This window comes from Vipera ursinii (genome assembly GCF_947247035.1).
Source record: "Vipera ursinii genome assembly, chromosome: 2".
NCBI classification, from domain to species: domain Eukaryota; kingdom Metazoa; phylum Chordata; class Lepidosauria; order Squamata; family Viperidae; genus Vipera; species Vipera ursinii.
Window position 1 is genome coordinate 223,077,078 of NC_139513.1, and position 24,629 is coordinate 223,101,706.

At 35.5% G+C, this 24,629-nt stretch overlaps 1 protein-coding gene across 2 annotated transcripts in view; it reads right to left on the reverse strand.

The window, feature by feature from the left end:
- The window catches only part of RIC1 (RIC1 homolog, RAB6A GEF complex partner 1), a 57,696-nt gene that overhangs the window by 21,122 nt on the left and 11,945 nt on the right, over nt 1-24,629 (reverse strand). The window contains exons 2-7 of one of the 2 annotated variants that reach the window (XM_083352527.1): nt 20,077-20,184; nt 16,343-16,419; nt 10,751-10,858; nt 9,100-9,242; nt 8,800-8,933; nt 8,160-8,251 (exon numbers count right to left, since the gene is read on the reverse strand). In XM_083352527.1, coding sequence (XP_083208653.1) covers nt 8,160-8,251; nt 8,800-8,933; nt 9,100-9,242; nt 10,751-10,858; nt 16,343-16,419; nt 20,077-20,184 — 662 coding nt within the window. Of the gene's footprint in view, nt 1-8,159; nt 8,252-8,799; nt 8,934-9,099; nt 9,243-10,750; nt 10,859-16,342; nt 16,420-20,076; nt 20,185-24,629 lie in introns of those variants that run through there. The other variant, XM_083352528.1, reaches the window with a different exon arrangement.

A 24,629-nucleotide genomic window follows, 5' to 3' on the forward strand; every position in this document is an offset into this window, starting at 1 on the left:
TATCAGCGAACTAAAATGGACAGGAATGGGTGAATTTAATTCAGATGACCATCAGGTATACTACTGCGGACAAGAATCCCTCAGAAGAAATGGAGTAGCCTTCATAGTCAATAAAAGAGTAGGAAAAACAATACTAGGATACAATCCTCAAAATGACAGAATGATCTCAGTTCGAATCCAAGGCAAACCATTCAATATCACAGTAGTCCAAGTCTATGCCCCAACCACCAGTGCTGAAGAGGATGAAATTGACCGGTTCTATGAAGCCCTACAGCACCTTATAGAACGAACACCCAAAAATGATGTCCTTATCATCATGGGGGATTGGAATGCTAAAGTAGGAAGCCAAAAGATAAGCGGAATAACAGGCAAGTTTGGCCTTGGAGTACAAAATGAAGCAGGGCACAGGCTGATAGAATTTTGTCAAGAGAATACGATGGTCATAGCAAACACTCTTTTCCAACAACCCAAGAGACGGCTCTACACATGGACATCACCAGACGGTCAACACAGAAATCAGATTGACTATATGCTCTGCAGCCAAAGATGGAGAAGCTCCATACAGTCAGTAAAAACAAGACCAGGAGCTGACTGTGGCTCAGACCATGAGCTTCTCCTTGCAAAGTTTAGGCTTAAACTGAAGAAAGTAGGGAAAAGCACTAGGCCACTCAGGTATGAATTAAATCATATCCCTGTTGAATATACAGTAGAGGTGACAAATAGATTTAAGGAATTAGATCTGATAGACAGAGTGCCTGAAGAACTATGGACAGAGGTTCGCGACATTGTACAACAGGTAGCAACCAAAACCATCCCAAAGAAAAAGAAATGCAAGAAAGCAAAATGGCTGTCTGAGGAAGCTTTGCAAATAGCTGAGGAAAGGAGGGAAGCGAAAGGCAAGGGAGAAAAACATAGATATGCCCAATTGAATGCAGAATTCCAGAGAATAGCTAGAAGAGATAAGAATGCCTTCTTAAATGAACAGTGCAAAGAAATAGAAGAAAACAATAGAATAGGGAGGACCAGAGATCTTTTCAAGAAAATTGGAGAGATGAAGGGAACGTTTAATGCAAAAATGGGCATGATAAAGGACCAAAATGGCAGGGACCTAACAGAGGCAGAAGAGATTAAGAAGAGGTGGCAAAATTACACAGAAGAACTATACAAGAATGAGCTTAACGTCCCAGATAATCACAATGAGGTGGTCACTGACCTCGAGCCAGACATCCTAGAATGTGAAGTGAAGTGGGCCTTAGAAAAGCTGAGCAACAACAAAGCTAGTGGAGGCGACAGTATTCCAGCTGAGCTGTTCAAAATCTTAAAAGACAGTGCAGTAAAAGTGCTACACTCAATCTGCCAGCAAATTTGGAAAACTCAACAGTGGCCACAGGATTGGAAAAGATCAGTTTACATCCCAATTCCAAAGAAGGGCAGTGCCAAAGAATGTTCAAACTATCGCACCATTGCACTCATTTCTCATGCTAGTAAAGTCATGCTTAAAATCCTACAAGCTAGACTTCAGCAGTATGTGGATCGAGAACTACCAGAAGTACAGGCAGGATTTCGAAGAGGCAGAGGAACTAGAGATCAAATTGCCAACATACGCTGGATCATGGAGAAAGCTAGGGAGTTCCAGAAAAACATCTACTTCTGCTTCATTGACTATGCTAAAGCCTTTGATTGTGTGGATCATAACAAACTGTGGCAAGTTCTTAAAGAGATGGGAGTACCAGACCATCTTATTTGTCTCTTGAAAAACTTATATGCGGGTCAAGAAGCAACAGTGAGAACTGGACATGGAACCACTGATTGGTTCAAAATTGGGAAAGGTGTCCGGCAAGGCTGTATACTTTCGCCCTGCCTATTTAACTTATATGCAGAGCACATCATGAGAAAGGCAGGGCTAGATGATTCAAAAGTTGGAATTAAGATTGCCGGAAGAAATATCAACAACCTAAGATACGCAGATGATACCACTCTAATGGCAGAAAGTGAAGAAGAACTAAAGAGCCTCTTGTTGCGGGTGAAGCAGGAGAGTGCAAAACTTGGGTTGAAACTTAACATTAAGAAAACCAAGATCATGGCATCTGGCCCTCTCAGTTCCTGGCAAATAGATGGGGAAGAAATGGAGGTAGTGACAGATTTTATTTTCCTGGGCTCCAAGATCACTGCAGATGGGGACTGTAGCCAAGAAATTAAAAGACGCTTGCTCCTCGGAAGGAAAGCCATGGCAAATCTAGACAGCACACTAAAAAGCAGAGACATCACCCTGTCAACAAAAGTGCGTATAGTCAAGGCTATGGTCTTCCCAGTTGCAATGTATGGCAGTGAAAGTTGGACCATAAGAAAGGCTGAGCGCCAAAGAATTGAGGCCTTTGAACTATGGTGCTGGAGAAGACTCCTGCGAGTCCCTTGGACTGCAAGGCGATCAAACCGGTCAGTCCTAGAGGAGATCAATCCTGACTGCTCTTTAGAAGGCCAGATCCTGAAGCTAAAACTCAAATACTTTGGCCACCTAATGAGAAGGAAGGACTCACTGGAGAAGAGCCTAATGCTGGGAAAGATTGAGGGCAATAGAAGAAGGGGACGACAGAGAATGAGGTGGCTGGATGGAGTCACTGAAGCAGTAGGCGTGAGCTTAAATGGACTCCAGAAGATGGTAGAGGACAGGAAGGCCTGGAGGAATGTTGTCCATAGGGTCGCGATGGGTCGGACACGACTTCGCAGCTAACAACAACAACAAGATGAAAATCTGAATGTAAAGACTGTCCACTTCATATAATTAATTCAAATACAGATAGTCCTCAACGTATGACCACAACTGAGCCCAAAATTTCTGTTGTTATTTGCTAAATGAATTTTGCCCTATTGTATAACCTTTCTTGCCTCATTTGTTAAGTGAATCACTGCAGTTGATAAGTTAATAACCCGGTTAAGTGAATCTGGCTTCCCCATTGACTTTGCTTGTCAGAAGGTTGCAAAAAAGGTGATCACATGATCTTGGGACACAGCAAAAGTCATAAAAATGAACCAGTTGCCAAGATATCTGAATTTATCACATGATTATGGAGATGCTGGAAAGGTTATAACTGTGAAAAAGCGTCATAAGTCACTTTTTTTCAGCGCCGTTGTAACTTTGAACTAAATGAACTGTTGTAAGTCAAAGACTACCTGTACCTCATTAGTGTCCGAGGGAAACAGATGTCATAATCATATTAGGGCTGTGCAGAGAGGTTGATTCAAAGGACTAAAAATGTCAGGCATGAATGTAGCATCTGAAGGCCTTAAACTAATTCTAGATTTAAGATATGACTTATTGAAAGAACTGCTAATAGGTGCTGCATGAGCCCCGTGCATCCAACTGAATCCATTGGGATCTACTAGAGCAGGGCTTTTCAACATTTTCACCGATTGTACCACTTTTAGAATATGGCAATATTCAAGTACCACCAGTCACCTAACAAGGTGTCAAAAACTTGATGACCAAAAAAACCAGAAAAAAGTGATAAAGTACAGGTAGTCCTCACCCCCTTTAATATTCTCTCTTCTCCTGCCCTTTATATCCTCTCTTCTCTCCCCCTCAGCAGGACCTAGGCCACAGGTCTGCAACCCGCGGCTCTTTCAGCCGTCTCTTGCGGCTCCCGGTCCTCTGCCACGTGCAGTCAAAAAAAAAAGTGGTCTCAAGTTAAAAATTATAGACCGATATCGCTTTTAAATACAGATTACAAGATATTTGCTAAGGTTTTGGCTAATAGACTGATGAGGGTTCTGCAACAGGTGATTCATGGGGACCAAACGGGGTTTATCAGTGGTAGGCAAATGAAAAATAATGTGAGGCATATAGTTGATGTGTTAAGAGTTTTTGGAAAGGAACAACCAGATCCCTGCGGCGCTAATTTTTCTAGATGCTGAAAAAGCTTTTGATCAATTGAATTGGCAATTTTTGATGAAAGTTTTAGATAAAATGGATTTTGGGGAAAATTTTCTACAACCGATTAGGGCATTATATCAAAAACAAACTGCCCGAATTATAGTTAATAATAGTCTGACAGAAGCATGTAATATTGAGAAGGGCACAAGGCAAGGGTGTCCGTTATCGCCCTTGTTATTTGTGTTAACATTAGAGATATTATTGGTTAAAATACGGAATTCGGAAAAAATTAAGGGGATACAAATTAGAGATCAGGATTATAGATTGAGAGCATTTGCAGACGATCTGGTTGTTACAGTGACCCAGCCAGAGAACTCTGTTGTGGACCTGATGGAGATAATAACACAATACGGGAAGGTTTCTGGATTTAAAGTTAATATACAGAAAACCAAAATTTTGGCCAAAAATATGACAGTTTCGCAAAAGGCTCTCTTAGAAGGATTAACTGGATTTGAGATTGTTAAAAGGGTTAAATATTTGGGGGTGCTTTTGTCGCCCTCTAATACAAAGTTATATAAAAATAATTATGAAAAATTATGGGGGGAAATTCAAAAAGAATTGGAGAGTTGGGAAAAATTGCAATTGTCTTTGTTGGGACGGATCGCAGCAGTGAAAATGAATGTCCTGCCTAAATTTTTATTTTTATTTCAAATGATACCGATTCTTAAGAAAGATTCTAATTTGGAGGAATGGCAGCGAGGTATCAATAAATTTGTTTGGGCAGGGAAAAGGCTACGAGTTAAACTTAAGATTATGCAGGATACTCGTTAGAGAGGTGGTCTTAAAATGCCTAATCTTAAACTATATTATGAAGCTGCTGCATTAGTAGGAATAAGTGATTGGATTAATTTGACACAAGAGAGATTATTAAATCTTGAGGGCCACGATTTGTTGTTTGGCTGGTATGCATATTTGTTGTATGACAAGAAGGTAGACAATGTGTTTAGAGTGCATATTTTAAGACAGGCATTGTTGAGAGTTTGGAAGAAGTATAGACATAAGCTAGATTGCAAGATACCATTGTGGGCAATTCCAAAACACGCAATAGAAAATATACATGCTGGTTTCAAACATGATGTGACTACGTACAAGGAGATCCTAAGCTTGGAAAGAAATGTTTGGTGTTTGAAATCATATAGCCTCTTGCGAGAAGAGAAGGTTGTTCAAAATTGGTTTCAATATACTCAGTTACGGGCCAGGTGGAAAGAAGACCAGAAAAATGGTTTTACAATGACTGATGAAAATTTGATAAAGCAAATCAGAAATCAGGGACCAGCACATATTAAACGGATATATTTTGCGTTGATAGAGATTGATTCAGAAACAGAACTTGTTAAGGATTGTATGATAAAATGGGCCCAAAACATCCAGGATGTTATTACAATGGACACGTGGGAAAAGATTTGGGTTAGGAATGTAAAATTTACACAAGCTCAAAATCTAAGAGAGAATTTTTACAAAATGTTTTATAGATGGCATTTAGATCCTAAAAAGCTTGCAAGTATGTATCCGAATTATCAGCCTAAATGTTGGAGGTGCGGTGATGAAGACGCAACATATTTTCATATATGGTGGACTTGTAAAAAGGTTAAGGCTTTTTGGATAAAAGTCTGGTGGAACATGCAGAAGATTTTTAAACAGAGGATAAAGTTTTGTCCGCAACTTTTTTTGTTGGGAATAATTACAGATGCTACAGTTGTGGACACTAAGTTGATGTTGAATTTAATTACGGCAGCAAGACTTTTGATAGGTCAGTACTGGAAGAAAGAGGAACTGCCGACCATAGAAGAGTGGACTTTAAAGGTTTCCGACCTGGCTGAGATGGCGAAGATTTCGGCCTATTTGAAAGATCACTCGCAAGAACGCTATATTATGGAATGGAGAAAATGGATTGAGTTTATCCAGAACAAGTATAGGGTTAAGAAGTTTCATGTAGCATTTGAATAAGTCTTCTTTCTTTTTTTCTTTTTCTATTTTAGTTTTTCTATATATATTTAATATTATTAAGGTTTGTTTTATCCTATATAAGCTAGAGAGTGATGGATTTTAGAGTTTATGGTTGTTAGTATATGGTTGTTTATGATTGTTTTTTTTATATATACCTTGTATTTAGCTCTGGGAAGTCGGGGGTGGAGGGGGGGAGAGGTAGGGGGGGAGGGAGAAGGGAGGGGGAGGGGGGATTTTTAAAGAAAAAATTGTATGTTAAAACTTTTCAATAAAAAAAAAAGTGGGACTAAAAAAGTTCAACCAATCAATTCAAATATGCAGGGTAGGTGCATATCTCGCCTTGGCTCCACTCTTCAGTCAAACCCTGTTCTGCGCATGCAAGCACATGCACACATATTTTTTGCGGCTCCCAGTTTTTCCTTTGTGAGGGAATCGGTTCCAAGTGGCTCTTTCACTGTTTCAGGTTGCTGACCCCTGACCTAGGCAATGCCTCACGCAGTTCCATTTGAATCTCTGCCTGAAGACTGTGTGAGGCTGCCTGCCACTCCCAATCAGCTGGAGCTGTGCATGCTGATCCTGGGCTCTCCGCAGGACCCAGGTAGACAATGCCTCACGCAGCTCCAGCTGAATCTCTACCTGAAAACTGCATGAAGCTACTTGCCACCTCCAATCAGCTGGAGCTGTGCGCAGCAATCCTGGGCTCTCAGCAGGACCCAGGCAATGCATCACGCAGCTCCAGCTGAATCTCCACCCGAAGACTGCATGTGATTGCCTGCCACCTCCAAAGCCGCTGCCAATCAGCTGGAGCTGCGTGTTTTGATTCTGGGCTCTCAGTAGGACCCAGCCAATGCCTCCTGCAGTTCCAGCTGACTTTCCCACAAGTCTGTGCGGTGCTGCTGCTGCACCTCCTCCACTTTTACACTTTTTTTACACATTATTTTACAGTGCTGTTCAACCCGTCATACACATACCACCTGCCAAGTGCCAACGTACTGGTGGTATGCGTACCACCAGTTGAAAAGCCCTGTACTAGATAAATATGCACAGTGCTTGTTAGATTGGATTGGTTGGCTTTCTTATTTATTTCTTCACATCCAACCTTTTTCTACTTTTATACCATGCAGCAGTTAACTTAGAAATGCAATGAATAGTCAATCTTTTAGATAACAAAAGAATGTTCTAATATTCTGGTAAATTATTTTCACAGTAACATTTCATATTACAATATGAAAAATGGCCTACTTATCTTGGGGCAAGTAATTCAGAAAATTTGAAGTTTAAGAAAGGGCAACAAGGGTACTTGATGCACCAAAAACTAAGCATTATGAAGAGAAAGTGAAGGCATTTGGCACATTTAGCCTTGAGGAGAATGCAGTGGATATGATAGCACACCTCAAATATCTGACAAAAGAATGTCAAACATGTTCTACATGTGTGCAGAATATAAGGCAAATAATAACTTATAGGAAGGCAAATTGTACAAAAAAACCTTTGTACAAATATTCAAACAATATTCCTATTTCAACTCCACCACTCTAAAATGTTTTGAACATTCTACTACACGAAAAAGAAAAGCAGTTCAGAGCAAGCCTTTTGCTCCTTTGTTTTTCACCCTTAAACATTTAAACATGGCCTGATAATCCATTTTGAGTGCTATTTACCACAAACTTTAGCTGCAGGAATGAGGATGGTGATTATTTTAATTCCATAATAAACAATGGAAATAATAGCTAACCACACCTTTTGCAGACTAATTCTGGTTGGTCTGGGCAAACAGACCTGATAAGAAGCAACAAGGGATGAATTTCCTTTAACTTTAAGTCTATTTTTATTATAACAACAGCAAAAATATACTTCTCTGGTTACTGGTTTGAGACATTTTTCTACAATCATGCTTATCCAATAATAGGCTTGACATCTAATATCGCTCCATGTACATAAAAGATTTGTTGCAGTTGGCAACCTGAACATTGATTATTATAGCAACAACTGTTAATGTACAAAATATAAACACCATTAATTTAAAAACAGCGGAATTTAAAAACATGTACTTCTGCCAACCATATTAGCTACTACGGAATTAATTAAATTAATAACTTCATTTACAAGAGATAGTTTTCCCCATGATGTGATACACTGGATTTGCATTTAAAAGCTAAGGTAATGTCCTCTTATAGAAAGAATGGTAATTAGGAATTCAGGAACTTTAGCATAGTAACAATTTTATACTCAGATAATCTAAAAAATATATTCCACTTCTGAGTTAAGATGTTCAACTTACTTTGCACAGCCAAATGCCATTAATCTGTACTTGTTGTTTATAGCCACACAGGTCCCATCGAAAACTTCCTGTGCCCAAACACCATGGAGTTGCTGCAAGAATATTTTATCCAAGTTATCTGTTTAGCTTTCAGCACATTGTTTTACATCTTAAAATGAGGCATGGCCTATATGCTCTTTTTCAATTGATACAAGTTTTAAGCTATAAGTACAATATGCATTTTGAAATATTTGTTTTATATAGTACTAAGTGTTAAGCAAAGAATGTATAAATGATGGGCATGAGAATAACATATTTCAAGGAAATAAATTTACAAAGAACAAAATGATATAGTTCAAATTTATTAGCAGAATATAACAATATGAGATTATGAAACAATCAGATATTCTAGAAATATTACTTTATATTTTCCTTTCTTTATAGGGGTAATTTTCCATTAATATTTTACTGCAAAAAACCGAATCTCATTTTATTTATATATTTCTGTAAATTAACCCTATTTTCTAGTTAACAAGGCTAATTATATACATTTTTACAATTTCTCAAGCATAGCTCAAATATTATTAAATGGACAGATGAGCAAATATTTTGTTATATGTTAGAAAAATCAAACTGTTGTTGAACTACTGAGAAATCTTACCTCTGCTGTGAATCCACTTGACATTGGTGTAATAAAACCAACTCTACCATCATTAAACACTACCGCAAATCCATCAAGAGTAGCACAGTATTCCATATTTCTTATGTGTACATTTTCAAAACCCAAAAAAGAACCTGGTAAAGAACACAGTTATTAAAAGCTGCCATTATTAAAGTGCAAGCTCTCTTCATCAGTTCCATTTCCATAGAATACAAGAAAAGGGAATTGCTATGAATTAATAAAAATATTAATTCAATTTTAATTCAGAATCCCCACTTTTCAACCATATATAAGAAATACCTCTAGATGAATGTAGATCCACTGAAAACGGTACTGTACAGAGATTTATGGCTTTCCTTCCATTCGTCAAACCATTCCAGTGAATAAGATGGAGAAGACCATCAGCCGTAGCAATGATCAGATCCTCTAGCATGGACTGTAAACTACAAGCAAGGCACATTGTTTTATCAGACATTTGATACAAAAGAAATGATTTTTTTACCAATACATCAATTCTATTTAGAACTTTTAAACATTTTTATAGACATAACCCAACACCACCTCCAAGATCTGCTCTAAATAATTCTCCAACTCACTGAGGAAGGATGTAGGGATGGAAGGACAAGAACTATTGAAAGTAGCCCTGGATTCTGCTAAGAGAAGCAAAGTAAATCAGAAACAGACCTTTGGACACTACTTTAGAGCTTTCCAACTATCTGAAATTAATCAGAATGGTATATACCAGGGGTAGGCAACCTCGGCTCTTTTATGACTCATGGACTTCAACTCCCAGAATTCTGAGCTATGCTGACTCAGGAATTCTGGGAGTTGAAGTCCATGAGTCATAAAAGAGCTGAGGTTGCCTACCCCTGGTATATACAGTTCACCTTCTATTAAGCATTCAGAGCAGAGAGAGATACCATGTTACATTATTTCACGTTTGCATGTACAAGGTTTTACATGATTTCCATCCCCTCTACTTTAAGGGAAAAGGAAAATGTTCTATTTTTATACAATGTATATACTGTGTTTTCAGTTACACTGGTCACCACTAAGAGGCATTACATGGCCAGATTGGTCCTATTTGGGACATGCCACCCAAAGGTAGCCAGTGGGGCTTCAATGGGTTCAGACCCTGTACTGGCAATTGAGCTCATGTACTTTTGTAACTATAGAAATAGTACAGACTGCATACAAGTGGTCCGTTGACTGCTTGCTCAGAGATATGATGCCATTGAAAAAGGAGACTCATAGCTAATCTTCAAAATTGCAGCCATCACAGCATCTCCAAAGTCACATCATAATTTAGTCACTTGGCAAGCAGTGCTTATTTACAGTGGTTGAGGCATCCTATGATCATGTTATCGCTATTTGCAATTACCACAGTCAGTATGCAACAAGCAAAGTCAACAGAGAAGTCACAGGAACTTGCACGCTGCAGTCACATGATGTTGCATTTAACAACCTGTGGTGATGCACTTAAGAACCACCGCTAGAACTGATGTAAGCCAGTGCAGTCAGGTGGCATTTCAATTAACAACCACTCTGCTTAGTGACAGATTTTGTGGTTCGTAAGTGAGGACTACTTGTACAGTGCAAAAGCTCCATATCCTGGCACTCAGTAGTGCTGCAGGAAAAGATATACAGAATCTGTCCAAACAATATAACCAGTTTATCTGCCCTTAAGCTCTCAAAGCCCATTTATCAGAGTTTCTAGAATTTTTGGAGGTGGGGGCAGCTGTAGTATTTCCGATTAAAAGAATTAAATAGTAGATGATGAAAAGATCTACTAAAGATTCTAAGGAACTGCCAAGCAAATTGATACTCTAAGATGACATTATTCACTTCTACTCTTAATTATACTATAATCTGATAATAATGCATTATTAATCACCTTATTTCCTGATTTTCTGGAAAAGAATTTAAATATATAAGTTATTAGTCTCTGTACCTGGTAATAGCTGCTTGTAAATCTAGTACTTGTTTCTTCTCTAGATTTAATGATGGAGCACATTGTTCTTCCTTATAATACAGTGTTCCTTTCAGATGGGGGCTTCCTCTTTTAAAAAAAGAATCAACAGTACTCAATACATTTCCCCCCCAAGTTCTATATATTAACATACTAATTCAGCCTGTGGTTAAATAAATCCTTAAAATAAACTTCTGATCTGAAGATACATGATAAAGCAAAACATTTCAAGCACCCACCAACATTTATATTACAAGCTATGGTCCTGAAAACAATTCTTATAAAAAGCCTTGGGGAGACCTATACTCAGTCTAATTCACACTTTTCCTCCAGCCACCAAAGTAAGCTATAGGAAATACTTTTCAACCCCAAATTACTGCATGGCATTGAGATTCCTCTACCCATGGAGATATACAATATTTCAATGCAAAACACTTAACAATTATTTTGACGTTTGATATAATCAAATATGTGCTACTAAGACAACCAAATATTCATAGCTTCCAAGAAAGATAATCTTTCCCAGAATAGGTTTTATGCAAAATAGCTCCTACCGTTTCTATAACTTGATCACAATTTAATCAGTATTATGAAATTATGAAGACTGAAGACTTAGTTTATGCTCAGAAAGATATTCTCTACTCAACAACAGTTATATGTTGCAATTCAAAAGAGCTTGAAAGAAATTTTCATCAAGAAAAGCTTATCTATGCAGAAAACACAGATTTATTACTTCAGTTATTTGTACCATGATTTTCATGTTACAAAACGATAAAAGACTTTAGGGTTTAGTGACCCAGAAATCGGAGAGCAAAATGGACATCGCAAACAAACATGGAGTGCTTGGATATGGTTAGGAGGACACTGACTTTTCTAGCCTACCTTTTCAACTTGCCCTGGGAAAATACAGGGGAATATCCCAATGAAGGAAAATTCCACTTAGGGGGGTTAGGTCATCATGAACTCAAAGAGCAAAATGGACACCTCCAACAAACTCGGAGTGCTTGGGTCAGGTTAGGAGGGAACTGACTTTTCGAGCCTGCCCTATCTACATTTCCTGATAAAATACATGGGAAAATCCCATTGGAGGAAAATTCCATTTAGGGTTAGGGTTAGGTCACCATAACCTTGGATTGCAAAATGGACACCTCCAACAAAATCGGAGTGCTTGGGTATGGTTAGGAAGGCACTGACTTTTCTAGCCTGCCCTATCTATGTTTCCTGGTAAAATACATGGGAAGCAGGTTGCAAAAAGTGATTGCATGACCCAAGATACTGCAACTGTCATAAACACAAATCAGTTGTCAAGCGTCTGAATTTTGATCACATGACCATGGGGATGCTGCAACAGTCATAAATGTGAAAAATGGTCATGTCACTTTTTTCAGTGCCGTTGTAACTTCAAATGGTCACTAAACAAACCGTTGTTGAGAACTACATGTACACCTAAACAATGAAAAGGCAGTACATATATAGTGGTGCATAAAAGTTTATGAACTTTTTTGAATATTCAATATATCTGCATAAATACAAACAAAAATGTGATCTGTTCTCCACAGATGTCCTAAAACCAATAAGTAGCCTTGGCTCCTTTCCCTCAAATAAATGAATGAGTATAATGTTTTTGACTCATCCAGTTACAGAAGGGGAATAAAAAGCTGAGGACATTATGACTAGGACCAACAGGCTAGAACTAAAATGCAACTCCACAACCTTGCTCCCATTTGTCTCCTTAAATGAACAGCTAATATTTTCATATCCATCATTTTCTTGCTCTGTTTACACATACCTCTATTTCCATAACATCCTCTGCCTTCTTTTCCTCCTACCACAAATCCAACCAATGCCTTATATCAGTGGTCCTCAACCTTTTCTTTACCACAGATCCCCCTTTAAATACATTTTGTGGCCATGGGCATGGACCCTCCAAGACTTAACTCAAGATTTAAATCATAACATTTCTTCAAACCTTTGCTGACCCCCTGTGACGACATTGGAGCCCCCCCAGAGGTCCATGGACCACAGGTTGAAGCCACTGCCTTATATCTAAAATCACTTAAATTCATTTAAAATGTTATATTTAAGTCTTAAGAAAAAGATGCATTTCAAACGTCTAACATAATTTGATACTGTTTTGCAGAAGATGCCAAAATCTAATTGTTTTTCTTCTCAGTCTAAGGGGAATCAAGCCAGAATTCAGTCCCGTGCAATGTTAAATCCTTTAACAGAAATGGTTCCACGTTACTCTTTTTTCTTTGTTAATAGCCACTGAAAAGGTTGAAAGATATAACATGATCACACCCCTTTAAAATACTCTGACACACAAAATAGCCTTGTGAACTTTTATTTTAGTACTTCAATAGCTTTGACCTTTAAACTCTGAATGTAAGTTGGTGACAGAAGCAGGAAAGAATGTTTCATCTATGTTGCCAAACCAACAAGAGCTATATTTCTGTAGTCTCTTACCATAGATGTCTAAAAATTAAAAGAAACGAAGAGGAAGATCACTAAAGAACACATGAACAGAAGGCAAAAAAACAAGTGATTCTATATAAAATGTTTTGTATGAATACATTGTATAGAAATTCTAATTCTATTACAATGAGATATGAGGGATTGTCAGCAAGAATGTTTTATAATACTCTTGGAAATTTATTTATCTATCAAGCCTAAGAGCATTTCTGAACTACATGTGTATCTCTCCTTCTATCATAAACACAAATATGCATATTTCATGCATAGCCTTTCCAAACAATTATTTTCCGAGATGATTGTCATTTTTCCATAGCAGATTTGTAAGGTTTTTTTTCTTCAAATTGACAAAGTATTATTACTAGAGGCAGCAGAGATGGGAAGAGTTTCTGAAGATGAGTACCATTTTAATCAAAAGCATAAAGTATTTCATTTTTGGCTGAAAACTAATACATTTTCAAAATCACAGGACAGAGTTTGATATTAGGAGAAAGAATATTTGTGGCTGTTACATACTCACATTATTTATGATAGCTCACTTCTTTGAAAATTAGCTAATCTCTTAACATAGTGACAGAAAAAAAATTAATAGAATTCTATTTATTAACATGAAGTAAACACAAAATGGTCAAAACATAATAGCAGATTCTTATTAAATGAAACTGATTTTTTTAATGTAGATTGATTTCTAAAACTTTATTGTAACTCTTGTTTATATATAATTTAAGGAACCAAGTGGTAATTATTAAAATGTTCAACTAAGATTTCATTATAAAAATGCTGAAAAGCTCACTGCTTCACAAACAGTTCCAGAAAACTCTTAAATCTTCCATTTCAACCATAGACCATCCCTGGGACAGCATGATCCTGGAAGAAGTTTAGTCTGATCTGGAAGAATTACAGACTGTTCCAAAGTTCTCCAGAAAGCACTATTCCCAAACTGGGGAGTTTTGTATATCCCCCATTTCTATTAATTTGCCTTAGATGCAGCTAATTCAAGATAGTGGCTTAGTATCATTTCAGTGCCATCAAGGTCATCATAGCTTTGAAAGCTAAGCTTTACTATAATGTATAGCACAAAGGAGTTTGGTCACTCAGTCATTAACTGTATTATATATGTATTCTACAGGAACAGGAACTATATTCTACTGATAAATCACTATTTATTTGCAGCAGACCTTTAAGTGTTTCTTGTCTTCCTATTAACAGTAGCACTTCACCATCTCCAGTGCTAACAGAAATTTGTGATTGAAAGGCCTTTAAGCACTATTATACTAAACAAATCCCTGACTTTAGCATATGCTTCAAGATGCCATAGTCTTTTGTAATTTGAAATATATGTGCTTCATTCTACATATGCTGCTATTCTTCAATTTAATGGAGCCAGGATTTGGGGGCAGTGAAACGATTTCATCTAATAGGCTGCAGAGAGTTATTTAATCAGTTTGGTCCGACCTTTAAGAACCAGTTGTTAATTTTTTTTTCTAGATATTAGCACAACTAAGTCAAACCTCACATGTTCCCTGCCAGATCAGGAAAAGCAAGAAGTCCAGAGCATGTTTGAGCAAGTAGAGGTCACAGCTGCAACACTATCACAGTTCAGAATTTCCAGACAGGCAGAATAGGAAAAAGGTGAAGTTTGGATTAATTGTTCTACTTGCATCAAAAATCCTGGGAGTTAAAACCAAATGAAGAACATATTTTCTCTTCTTATTGATACTAATGAAAAACATAGTTTCTACTGATTCATTTGAAAATAACTCTGTACATACTTAGGGGTTTATGGGTAATGCATACCTATTCAAGTCATAAGGATTCTGGGTAGAAAACTGTATCACATCACCACTTCTAAGCAGATGTGTGACTAGCGAATTCAGAATTTTAGCTGAGCTTAACCATTAGACCCTTTAAAGGAGGGGGAGAGAACTATAGCCCTTTTATGGATTTCAAATCCCAAAATTCCTGAGCCAACCAGGCTGGGAGTTGAAGTCTGCAAGTCATAAAAGGGCCATAGTTCCCCACCTCTGCTTTAAAGTGTCTTTAGTTATCTAACTCGGCATATGTCAATAAAGATTTAAAAATGGAATGGGAGTTAAAAAGAAAAAAAATTCTTTCTAATCATTTTTATTTTCACAATTCTTACTCAATAGGAATATTCTCCTTATGCCTTCAGTTATTTGAAGAAAACAAGTGCAACCAGGTTTTCTTTTGTTATTAAAAAATGCTATCCAGCTGAAAGGAAATTCTTTAGATGGAACATTTTTTTTGTGTCAAATCTCTTTCCCAAAGCACTTCATTTTCCAAAGGCTCTCATCTATTTTTACTTAAACTGCATTATCTAGGACAAATTCCTGCCTTTATGTCATCAATATGACAAAAGTCAATCCTATGTGAATTTTTTCCCCATAGCACTGCAAAGTTTGAGAACATCCAATTATTGGCATTATTTATCATTTTTTTAAAGAAATAATACAGCTGTTTTGAAGAAGCACTGCTGTGTTCTGTTAACTTTAATATTTCTCAGTTCCAAGGGTTAACATAACAATTGTTGGGGTTACTAGATGGTTAATTTGATAACACTTCCGAATACACTAACAAATCACTGCCAACAACAAACCACTGTCAGTATACTGAACCAACAAACCACTTCTAAATCACTGCCAACTTCTGAATATGCCTGAAATCTGCCCATCCTTTCTCTAGACAACTGATCTAGATATGTATTTTTTTCTTATTTATACTTATTAAATAGAATTTTCAAGTTCCTGCTATTAAAACAGAATTTTAAAATTTCATATTATGGAGTAAAAAGTACAAAAGAATTGACAAATATACTGTATACATTACTAATATAGCCATATTTTTATGTCATACAAAAAGCAAATTTGTTTTTCCTTCCCCATATTTTCCCTTATGAATATTTTCTAATTCAAAAATAATATTTTCAGCAAAATGTTAAAGTACCAAAACAGATCTGGGGAAGGGAAAGAAAATAAAGGATATACGTAACTAGAAATATGTTTCTGTGGTGTTTATTTCTGTGAAATTTGTTTATGTAGCCCTGTACAATGGAACCAATAAAGGATTTACAGTAAAACTTACTTGGGATACACTGGCTCATACAAGTATTTGTCTCTTGAAGAAAGAAGATTGAAAAATAATATGTATCCATTTGCAGTCTAAAAGATAAGACAGCCAAAATTAAAAAATGAATAATTTAATTTTTTTCACATAGAGCTGTCAGTAATTTAAACTCCATATATTTAAAACATGAATATTGCATTCAAGGGAAAAACTAAAAAAGGTAGTCCTCGGCTTACAAATCAATCATATTTTATTCATGAAGTAAGAAACAGCGTTCTCTTCTCCCTGAACTGCGTCTTACATTTATGAAAATTTTAAAAAAATGTATCAGACCATACAGTCTAGTCCAGGGGTAGGCAACCTCGGCTCTTTTATGACTCATGGACTTCAACTCCCAGAATTCCTGAGCCAGCTGACTCAGGAATTCTGGGAGTTGAAGTCCATGAGTCATAAAAGAGCCGAGGTTGCCTAACCCTGGTCTAGTCTTCCAAGTTACCCCAATACATATTTCTAGAGTAAACAAACTTGATAAGCAACATTATCTGTGCTTTATTTTTACTCAGAAATACTTTTTGTTCATGACATATTGAAGTTTTATATTTTAACCAAATTAATGGCAGAAAAAAAGTTTATAAAAACTTTTAAGACAGAAAGGTACTTAAAAGGCAGAGGAGTTTATATTTTGAGAGAGAGAGAGAGAAAACACAATATTAGTTCAAACACCTGATTTTTGAATTTTCATTCTTTGGTTTCAATATGTTGTTTTATTCATTTAATCCTAACCTCCCCATTAGATGGATAACTGCCCACAACATTAATAAGCATTTTTCCCAAAATTAAAGTAAAATGGACTCTAAATCAAAAGCAGACACTTAAAAGAATGTTAACCAAATTCCTTCTTTTAAATGATTTAATTTTTAAAATATATTTCTCAAAGACATAAGGAGAAAAAAAATACAGATTTCAGGTTTCTTTCCAAGCATAGTTTCCTGTTTTTCAGTGAAGAATATGATGGAAAAGGAAAGCATATTTCCACAATTGCTCCACCTAGTGATATTTTTTTCTTCAATTTTTAAAGAAAAACTATTACTTATCCACAGATGTGTTTCTATATCTATGTATATATTACAATTTCCAGATTATGTTCTAATTAAATTCAGTGTTTGAAAGAAACAAAAGGAACAAGATAGCACTGTCTATTTAATCTTGCATTCTTTACCATTATCTGTCTTTAAATAATTTATTCATTTGCTGTGTTATGCTACAAGAAAGTGTAAAATGACACTTTGTAGAAGTATCATCCTGACATCAGCATAATGCGCATTCTTGAGTTCCATTTGCCATACAAGTTGATAAGACTCAGTTCTGTATATGCTGATATGAAGAAGGCTGAAATAGTCATATTTAACCTACATTTTTCTGTAACAATTATTATTCCAACTTGTTCTTATTTTATATTCAGTTCTCTAATTTTAAGAAGCTATCATTAACTTCCATTGGAATTTGCATAAGTAAACAGATTTACATATAGGATCTTCCAAACAATAGCAATTATCATTATCGAAAGTTACAGCAGGCTCAGAAGAATGATGCCAAATTTTCTTAAGCAATCCAAACCTAGTCTTGCCAGTAAAAGATCCAGGCTATCATGGATAAAATACCGAAGTCTCATGAGGTTTAGGATATCAATCTTATAAAATATTTCAAAGAGGTACTTTGGATGAAGCAAGGCCTTGTGCCTGTTACCTGGCTTCCTTTTTCCACCAAGAAATCACATGGATTACCGTAAGTGCAGACTTGATGGAAGAGAATCAAGTTATGAACAGTTATAAATTTGTACTTCCTGCATTTTGAAATGAAATGCAGAAATGAGAAATGGTTTTATTTCTCCCCTATTCTTTTACTAGTAAATATTGTGGTATTAGAATTAAAAATGTGATATTATTTATGATATTGATATTATGTAATATTACTTTGGCCACAAATCCAAAGGAAACCAATGCTGTATGTGCTTAGAACATCTGATTCTTCAGATTACCTTTAATGTCATTTTTTTTTATGAGCAAGGTTCAAGCTATACGCTACACTGTGTTGAAACTTCCAGATACTAATTTTGCTTGGTCAAACAATAAACCTACGCCTCCCCTTCATATTTTTGTGTATCATTGACATTTCAAGATGATGCAAATAATAGTAATTGATTGCTCCAATACTTCAAGTCTTGATACAGAAAACATTATAGTTATGCCATGTTTCAGCACTTGACCTTGCTTCTCTTTGCCTATCAAGTAATCAAACCAATTAATTTTAATATCACTGAAACAAACTGCTTGGATACTAGATTGATTAATGACAATCTTGTCAAATTCCATCAGTCTTTCAAACTTTATGCATAAGCTCACAACATTATACCTGTTTACCACACCAGATTCATTACTGTTTTTATTCATTTTTAAGTATTTGAATGCTAACTGGAATACTGTATGCATTATCTCAAAAATCTATTTAGATGTGGCAAAAACACCACTCTTACTATTTTATGCTAAAGAATAAAAATTACATATTACTTGTAATACAAACCACCAAGCAATTAAATAAAAATTGTGAGCTTTTTTAAACAGAATTTGCCATATTGGATAACAAAATTTGCTACTTAGAAAATCTGTTGAGATTTTGAAAAATTAGTAGCAAGAGATGTTCACTAGCAATATAATAAAACAACAGTCAGGATTTGGCACTTTAATAATTTAAAACTTGAAAATAAAGACAATTATTTTCCTTAATTATTATTTGAAAACATATTATAATAAAGCATAGAATACCAAATCAATCAAAATTCACGTTTAAATTCACTTTCAAATACAAAGATGTTCAAAACAAATTAGTTTATCAATATGTTTTTATTTTATTGACTGGACATTAAAAATACCTTTTATGATACATGAAGAGATAATGGGTAATTATGATTACCTGTATTTCAAAAATCTACTTTATTAGATTTCTTGAATAACAACCATGTGAAACTATAAAGCCATTTTTTAAAAAAAAATTAAATGTTTTCACAACTTTGCTACAAATATATGCAAAAACTGCCTTAAAATAGTGCTTTGGAATGTAATGAGTAAAAAAAACAACAGCTAATCGCCAACTATGATGCTAAATAAAATTAGCCAATCAAGCAAGTAACCAAGGGAGGGTAACTGTGGCCTCACAACCTCCCTGTTCCTCATTCAGAGAACCTTAATTTTACACTGACAAATTACAGGAATATATCAAACAATGGAAATAAGAGTTTGAAATCTTATCGAAAAATGAAGTAAGCATGTTTCATCTCTAAGATGTCCTACTATTGCTGTATTTGTGTTTAATATATTACAAAGATTAATGCAATGTAAAGATGTGAATATATGTTTGAATGAGATATTAAAATTCAGAATGTATGTCTTTATGAAGAATGATGGTTTTATGAAGCATAATACAACCCCAAATTTAGACTTGTATTCAAACAAGTTGTTGCTGGAATCATAAGAATATAGGACACTGAATTCTTTATCCAACATATTTGGAGGAAAGACAAAAAAAAGAGTACCCAAAGGACAGATCTGATTGCTCTGAGCAAAAAATATATATGAGAAATTTAGATACCAACTCCATCTATATTTTAAATTTACTTTTAAATTAATTTTATATCTTTCAATAAAAAGTTATGTGAAATGTCTCTCTATTAGACTTATACAAGATTCTTTACTTACCGAAACAGCTATCATGGTACTGTCAGGCTTCCATTCAGCTTGGTCATAATGTCCAAACTGCGACACAGCTTTTAATGTTTCTTTGTAGCTTACAATTAGCACACTGGGCTGGGATAGGAAGAGAGATAGTACACAACAGTTACATTCTTTTATATTTCAATGTTATCTTTTTAAAAAAGTCTAAATCTACTAGCTATTACTTTCACAAGTTCAACTTTTTCAAATAGCTTTAAACACTTTAAGTGATAGCACACCTACCTCTTTTCAAAGAAGACTATAGTACAACCGTAAAAATCATTGTTTATATTTTCTAAGATATTGCTCTATATCTAAATTCAATGCTTAATACCAAAAAGTATACATTAACATTTAAGAAGCTACCTCTTAGCAAATTAATTAGGAATTGTGGTTAGGAAAATCTAAGACTTCCTTATTTCAAAACCACAATATAATCTTACTTAATTAGCAGGATATAAATTAAGCATGATGTCTTAAAATGTTCTGCTAAAAAATATGGCTCATGCACTATTACCGGTTTCAAACATTTATTCAAGATGTACAGCTATCATTCAAAATGGTTCAATTCAGATAGAATAGTTAATCATTCCAAAGTGAGAAATGTATTAATAAAAGCTAATATTGCATCATAATTCTCAGGCTTGGAAAGATCAGAACATTCTCTCTTGCCCAGAAATGTTTATTTTAACAAACGTCTGAGCATTTGTTCCAAAATTTGTTTTATAATGGTATTTAATTTCTATCATTTGCAGCATAAAATTTCAGATCAATGTACTGGAAGATACTAGAAACATTGGAAAGTGAGCTGATGGCTCACCAAGATGCTAATTTATAAATTCCCTATAGTATCAATAATATACCTCCAGAAATTTGATGGGTCCCAAGAGTATAATAAAAGATTATAAAACAAATATAGTATGTCAAAGCTATACTTTTTTCATTTATGAATATCTAAATGAAAATAGAGTACCATTCAAGAACTTGCTTTTATTACAAAACAATAATTTCTTGAATAATTTACTTTTCAAATTATTGCACTGTTTTTAGACACATCTGGAGATTTATGGTTTTCCAATGCTATTTTTCTAAACAAAGGCTAGCAGAGTGTTATATGTAGAGTGTTATACATTTCCAGCACCGATTATACAATCAATAATGATAGAAAAGTTATGATCATTATTCAACTACTTATTAAGTTTAGTGTAATGCTTGGTTTCTAGTATAATCAAATAAGTAACCTTAGTTATATCTGAATGTTTAATCTTTTAGATGGATATCTGAAAAACTGCCTGGCCAGTATGTTCCAGCAAAATGAGTGTGCTCCAGCTCCCCTCCATTAAATATCACTTTGTGGGACCTAGGAAGCATGTCTTCTGGCCTCACCCTCTGGAACAGCATTCCCTCAGATGTAAGGGTGGCACCTTTTCTCCTAGGAGTCTGGAAAGCTTGAAAGCCTAACTTTGATTTCAGATCTGGGGACTATGTTTATTATTTGTCTAAGGTAGGAGTCTCTAACCCCTGGTCCGTGGCATGCCAGCAACCAGTCCGCACAAACAAGCAAAGCACCATCTGTGTGATGCAGGCAGCACACAAAACCACAAGCTTTCCGGTCCATGGATAAACCGTTCTCCATGAACCAGGCCCAAAAGGTTGGGGACCTCTGGTCTAAGATCCCTATTTTATAGATTTTGCTTTTTATTACATCATTTTAGTTGGAGCTGTCCATCTGATTCAATGTTTTTAGCTGCCTTTATGTTTTGTTTTATATTTTTATACACTGCCCAAAGTCCACTGGATTTGGGTGGCCCATAAATAAGATAAATAGTTTTACATTCATATTGTAACCCATGAAATTTAGCAATGTGAAAAATTTAGGTTTTAAACTCTGTCAAGCCCAAAGCAACCACAAACTACTATATCAGCACATAATATATGCACTAACCTCCTTATCTTTATGCTTCAAATACATTTCAATAATGATAGGAATTCAACTGAAAACTCATATCTTAAAATGAAGATATGGAATATTAAGATTCCATATCTTCCACACGCCGTATTCTGGCATGTGCTGTTGCAATAATATTACTTCAAGCTGTTTCAATCTGGTGCCCCTCCAGTTGTTTTGAATTACAATTTCCATTCCCTCTACTTCCAATGCCATTTAAGGCCTGCAGTCAAGAACAATGGTTGCTATAATCCAAAACACCTGGAAGGCACCAGTTGGGAATGGCTGATATAGCATTTAAAGCACAATCTTACCTATAACATTTGGCAGTAACTAATGGCAACTTGTTGCAGAAGATAAGCTGCTGAGGAAAGCAGCACAATGGGAAAAGAGGGCTTCAGCAGTTAAGAGAAGCACAGTTTAGTACTGTAATGATTTCTTCCTAATCAGAGATACTTGTACTTCATTTCTCTATTTTCTCCTTCAATGGAAATTATAGTAAAATTCTAGCTTGAATTCTAACATTAAAACTCCTATCTTCCAAAACAATTTTACATAGATATGTATAATTTATTTTATCTTAGCCTGCATTTAACTCAGAAATATTGTATAAATTAGAAAAATGTTGACCTACTCCACTCTTTTTCTTTCTCAGATTATTTATTATCTGTATTACTATGGAAATATATTTTCCCATACGAAATTAGCAAAATGAATTAAATAACCTTATAAGGACCCCATGAAAAGAACCACTTACTAACATATGGTAATCATGCTGGAACATACCTGCTTTTATAAATAGTTTTAAACAGTTTATTCATATTTACAGAAATTTTCTATACTGAAAGTTTAAGGATTCTGTTTAAGGGTTCTGTTAAACATTAAGTTAAGTTAACTTAAGTTCAGAGGATATATTTCTGGTTATTTGCAGGACTGCCTTTCAGGAAGAATAATCACCCGTCCCACTCAATTAAATAGGGTGGACAGAAATCTCCCTGAAATCTTTCCATTGAGCAAGAACCTCGGAAGTGTGCCTTTTCCATGGCTGCTCCTACCTTGTGGAACACCCTTCCTGGCAATTCAACAGCCCCCCCACACACACACACTTCTAACCTTTCAGAAGGCCATGAACACCTGGCTTTTTACTGAGATGCTAGATTTATATGCATGGGAGGAGCGTGGCTGAGGGACAATTTTTCTCATAAGGAAAACTGAGAATTGTATGGAAGAAAATGCATCTAACTGGATGCAGGGTTTTGACTTATTTATTTTTATGATTGCTTTATTTATTGCTTTTATGATTGTTATAAGCTGCCCAGAGTTGCTTAAGATGGATAGTCAAATACATCTTTTAAATAATAAGTACTTTAAAATAAAGGGATGCGGTGGCTCAGTGGGTTAGGATGCTGAGCTTGTGGATCAGAAGGTCGGCAGTTTGGCAGGTCAAATCCAGAGTGCCACGTAACAGAGTGAGCACCTGTTACTCGTCCCAGCTTCTGCCAACCTAGCAGTTCGAAAGCACGTAAAAAAATGCAAGTAGAAAAATAGGGACCACTGCGGTGGGTAGGTAACAGCGCTCCGTGCACCTTTGGCATCTAGTCATGCCGGCCACATGACCACGGAGACGTCCTCGGACAAGCGCTAGCTCTTCAGCTTTGAAACGGAGATGAGTACCGGCCTCTTGAGTCGGAAACGACTAGTACACATGCGTGGGGGAACCTTTACCTTTACTTCAAAATATCTTAAGATTCAATGAAAAAAAAAGTCCTACATTTTTCTCATAAGGAAAACTGAGAATTGTATGGAAGAAAATCTAACTGGACACAAGCACAGTAGCTAGTCTCAGCATGTAAGCTTATTGCAAGTAAATATGCTAAAACAATAACATCTTGTTTTGTTTCAGACAGCAAGAACCATAATCATTCATTAATTTTGAAATGTTGCTCTTTTGGAAGATAGGATAATAATCAAGACAAATTTATTATAAATATGTATTATAAATGAACATACTTCTAAGGAAGATTTTTTACTGTGTAGGAGCAATAAAATATTTTTATGGATGTAGTGTTTATTTACATGGAAGCCTATAAAAATTTATCTGATAGAAACTTCTACTGAAATCTTACTTCTGAATAGACATGTATCGAAGCATTAGCACCAACTAATCTTATTTTATATACTGGTAAAATAACTTAGAAATCAAGAAAATGGAAGAGAAAAGCAAGGAGAAAGCAGAAAAGAAGTTGACTGTATTAAGACTATGGCTGACCAGCTATTTCAAAAATGCTTTTATTTGTTTCACAGAAGATAGAGCATTCTGGAACTATCCTTCTACAAACAATAAACAAATTCGTATCTCAAATCAATATTGCTACTTTCAGACATTCTTGATGTATTTGTTTGCTTTACATTCTGATATCAGACTTCTTTTTCAAAGTCATACATAGAAATTTTAATTTTCCTTATGCATTATCATTTCACGTGCATTTCACTTTTCTATCATTTACACAAGAGCTTAAACATTTAAAAGAAAATGTCACATAGCACTGAAGCATATTATTATCAATTATAAATAGTAACTGTTCTTTGA